Source organism: Hydractinia symbiolongicarpus, chromosome 7 (genome assembly GCF_029227915.1).
Source record: "Hydractinia symbiolongicarpus strain clone_291-10 chromosome 7, HSymV2.1, whole genome shotgun sequence".
NCBI classification, from domain to species: Eukaryota; Metazoa; Cnidaria; class Hydrozoa; order Anthoathecata; family Hydractiniidae; genus Hydractinia; species Hydractinia symbiolongicarpus.
Genome location: NC_079881.1, coordinates 17,816,310 through 17,820,898, shown reverse-complemented (window position 1 = coordinate 17,820,898; position 4,589 = coordinate 17,816,310). Strand labels below are relative to the sequence as shown.

Here is a 4,589-nt window from a genome sequence, read left to right as displayed (position 1 = left end):
GTTCAAAGAATGGGCCCTAATAAATCTGTTCAATCTATTAGCAAGGTATGTAAAGCTGTAAGTGGTATCAGAGAAATTTCAGAAAATTATGACAACACATCAGGGATCCATCCTCTGTCAGTACAACATCAAACCCGTGATTCAAGTCAAGACGAAAAGGAAATGATTGCTGATCTGCTGACAATTAAGCCTTTTGACCATGCACCATTGCGCCACCATTCTAGTTTTCCGAATATAAGACGATCTCCACTTCGATATATCACCGTCATGGAACATCAAAAATGGATTAAAAAACATCTAAGTGAACTACCAGAAAATTAGAAGTATATAAGTTATTTGTGATGGTTTTGGATGGGTTTTTTTCTACTTTATATATTTTACTAAACTTTTACTCTCTATATATATATGTTTTTATTTCAAATTTTTGGACAGTTTGTTGCGTGAAACTAGTATCAAGAAAAAAAATATATACACTCTTTTCATAAAGCATAGATATAAAAGGCTGGTCATACTCTTCTTTAAACAATATAATACTTTACTGACCTCTGTAGGAAGACTTTTGGTATTTTTATGAAACAAAGTGTATATGTATTTTCTCAAAAATACTTTGACAAAATATTTTGAACTTCTTTAGCAATGTTCTCATCTAACATGGATAAATCAGGGGCACCTGTGTTTAATTGTGAGCTTGTGTAACAAATGTCAGCGGCAAGCTCTTTGGGAGTCCCAAACAAAAATATCGAATTTTCTTCACTAATGTTGGATAGGGCCATACATAGTTCCTTATTTAATTCATTTCTTAATTTTGCTGTTAAACGAGTTCTTACAGTGGTTGGTTTTTCTACCAATTCCACTTTTTCACAGATTAAGTTCGTGCTTGAAACCAAAATGTTTTTGAATATGCTCCCTTAGGCAAGTTGATGTCTGGCAGTACAAATTTTTTTTTATCCACATTTGTTTTATTTGCCGAAACATCGGAATTATTGTCAAACAAAATAGCTGTTGCAGGTTGCTCACTTCTGCCAGCTCGTCCTATTTCTTGAACATAAGCTTCAAGATTGCTGGGTGGGGTAATGTGGTAAACATTTTCTACATGTGGAATATTAACACCCATTCCGAGCGCAGTGGTAGCAAAGATAACTCTGATCCGTGAGTTCTTCTTAGAAATTTCCTTTATGATAATTTGTTTCATAGCTTTTGTCTGCGGTGCATGGTATTGACAAAACAAACGACTAATGGTGTTTTTTCAAATCCCACGTATTGAAATGTGCTTAAAATTCTTTCAAATAGATTAAAGGCAAGACGACAATATTTTAATTTTATATAAATGATTGTCATTGGAAATTGTTCTCTTACTGAATTTAATGAATTTGCTATAGGTAACAATATATTCTCATAGCTTTCGAATCCAGAAGCATTACTTTTGCGGATCTTTTTGTCAAGAAATATGTTTTTGCGGTTGGGATTTACTCTGATAACTTTTGCTGTTGACATATTCAATGACTTCACTAAACTTGTTATATGATGAGGTGAGGCAGTTGCAGTAAGGGCTAACATAGATGCTTTTGGAAAATAAGTGCGCACTGTGGAAAGTTCTTTAAAATCTTTTCTAAATTCTTCTCCCCTGAAATGTATATTTAGATATTTTATTGGTTAATTTTTTTTTTATATAAAAGTACATAGTCCTTTTTAGAGCAGCATCTTATTAATTTATTTTGTTATATATTTTTTATTAATTATTTTCTTTGTCAACCTGACAAAGAAATAATCGAAACGTAAAATCAAAATGAAATGAATAGTTTTTTTTGACTCCATATGTATAGCTAGCTATTCGAGGTAATTTAATGACATGACCAGCTATTGTACAAAAACCCAATCAGGACTTGCACCCGAACTGCAGAGTTGCAGGTAGCTTATCTACTTTAGGTTTTCCACAATACAGTACACATAGCTAGTCATAACATTGTAAATTACTTTAACTTAGTCAAAAATGTTTCTAAGATGTAGCTAACTTGTTCTTAAATATATATATGAGAAGAAAAAAACAGTATATATATACTTACCAAAATTCTACACAATGGGCCTCGTCAATAACAATTCCAACAACATTATCTTGATACACAGTTGACTTTAATAAATTTCTGCCTTGCTCGGAAAGTATTGCCTCTGGATGAGCGAAGAGTAGATTTATATCCCCTTCTTGCACCTTTTTTGATATATTGATTTCTTCATGAGTTTTCATTTCGGCAAACAAACTTTCATAAGAGCTTGTGGAACTATTATTGCAATGAAGTGACATTGCTGAAATACCAACACTGTTTAAAAACTGCACTTGGTCTTCTATAATTGAAGATAAAGGACACACCACAATAACGATATTCCTTGTACTTTTTTGTGGTATAACGTCAGGAAGAAGTTGAAAAATTAACGGCTTTCCATAACTCGTAGGAAGGACAGCTACAACATCCCTGCCCTTTAAAAGAGCTTTAAAACATTGAACTTGTTTAGGCTTAAGGCAGTGAGAAGGAAAACCTTCGTGCAAATTAAATACAAAATCCAAACGTTTCAACACATCCATCTTTTGGCTATCTCCTATCTCCCTTGTATTAATGCGTATCTGTTAAAGCTTGAGACGAGCGTCAAATTTGCATCTCATTATCTCTGGAATTTCAAAAATGCCCAGTATATCTTGGCATTTTTGTATCACATGACCAGCCTGTTCCAGGGTCATTGTTGGCCACTCCGAAATAACGGCTCAGGGGCCACAAGACCCTGGGGACGAGGATGGACTGCCAGGAAAGACTGGTTGACACTGGGAAAGACTAGTGACTGTGGGAAAGACCACTGACGGTGGGAAAGACCATAGATCTTGAAGGCTTATAGGTTTTGGTGACTGAAGAGTGTGTGTTCTTCATTGGTCAGGATGGGCCTTGTGGCGGAATTCGAAGCAGAAAAGTTGACTAGGTTGTGAGGTGAATTACTTGTTTAAGCTCGAGACGATATGTAATGGTTTTCTGGGTTGCCGCCACTGGATTCCAAGTCTACCTTTCTAAGGGGCAGTTTCTTGGTTAGGCCAAGCATTACGACACGATTTCTTCAGTGTTCCTGTCTAAGGTCCGCAAGCTTTTCGATTTCCAGGTGTGCTGCTTTTCAGTCTTTGTGACAACCTTTCTAAGGGCTGGGTTCCAAGTCTACTTCTCATAGCCCTGGGCTCTGTGTCAATAGGTAAAAGCAACAACGATACGATTTGCAACTGTCGACTGTTCTTTTTTCGAAGTTTAACAAAAGTTATTGATTTTGGCGGACGGTGTCAATGAATGTGACTGGTGTCTTGCGGGAGGCAGGGAAGGCTTACTCAAGGACCCGCACCAGATCCTAAGCATGAGTGAATTTCACCAATCGTCATGTTTATACATTTATAGGTTTTTGTTTTAGTACAGTCGAAATCTGTTGGCTTTCCGATTATCCCTGTAAAGGGGAGAGTGGAGAAGTTCTCTAGCGGCTTCTTATTCATTGGAGAGAATTTTTTTTCAATAAACTTTCCGTCTTAAAAGACTAGTTTTATCTGCATTGCGATGTAGTTACTCCTATTCTCTGTTGGTAAAGCTTCGTTGTGTCTGTTGTAGTAAAGCATTTTGGAATGAACAGTACGACTGACAAACCAACAGGAAGAAAAATAATTTAAATACTTTGTTTACAATCGTTTATCAGAAAATTGTGTTACGATGCGTGGTCTTTTTTTATTTACATTTCTTTGTTTTTTATGAACATGAATGATACTGAAAAAGAAGGGAACCGTGACCAGAATTTTGTCTCCGCAAGGTTATCAGAGCAAATTAAATGGAGTTATTATGTGAGTTGGGCAGGTGGACGAGGTAAAAATATAGAAGAGGATCTATTACCTGAAATATGCAATAAAATTGGGAAGACGATAGTTTGGAAAATCGGAGCAATCAGGTTTTCGACAACAAACATTAACACAATGCGGAAAATTGAGTTGCCTTCCACTTACTTCACATGAAATTTTTGATAGTCATGTTGTCAAAGTACATTTAAAAATACCAAATTTTGGATTTTCTAATTTTTAAATTAACAAAGTGAATTGAAATAAAAGAACAATCTATTTTAGCTAATTTGATGTCACTGAATCTATATTTCCGTTTAAAAAACCCACTAAACAACCTCTTAAAACAAACATACCAAGTGTCTATCAACAGTATGCTGTATGTGCTTAAACTGTTATAAAATAATTAGAATAGCATTCAAATTTAAAAGAATAATTTCTCCACAAGTATTGACTGGACATAAAAAATTAGATTAATTTATTTTATTTTATTCACAATGGGAATCTTGACTGTAAAATGACAAAATCTTCATCAGCTGATGTTTTTTATCTTTATTTTTCATTGTAATAAAATATGTTTTTAACAGATGTATTTACCAATATACGAAATCAGAAATTCTTGGTGAAGCAAGAAGTTAAAGTATGTTAAATCTTGATTACTTAACTTTTGAATTGCTTTTTAGTATACTAATAACTTTTATTACTATAACTTAATATTCCAATATACAGGTAAAAAAAAGCCTGC

The 4,589-nt window shown here is 34.4% G+C and overlaps 1 protein-coding gene across 1 annotated transcript; it reads right to left on the bottom strand.

Annotated features, from left to right (window-relative positions):
• Positions 1–1,188: 1,188 nt before the first annotated feature.
• On the bottom strand, positions 1,189–2,578 carry LOC130648568 (uncharacterized). Its single transcript, XM_057454620.1, has 2 exons — positions 2,064–2,578; positions 1,189–1,624 (listed from the first exon to the last, which is right to left on the bottom strand). Exons 1-2 carry the CDS (start codon positions 2,576–2,578, stop codon positions 1,189–1,191), a joined length of 951 nt encoding a protein of 316 aa, XP_057310603.1.
• Positions 2,579–4,589: the final 2,011 nt, after the last annotated feature.

Excerpts from the sequence above, each read along its gene's own strand:
- LOC130648568 (XM_057454620.1), bottom strand. The coding sequence starts at position 2,578 with ATGGATGTGTTGAAACGTTTGGATTTTGTATTTAATTTGCACGAAGGT. Across the intron at positions 1,625-2,063 it reads GCCCATTGTGTAGAATTTTG|GGGAGAAGAATTTAGAAAAG; the intron begins GTAAGTATATAT and ends TATACATTTCAG.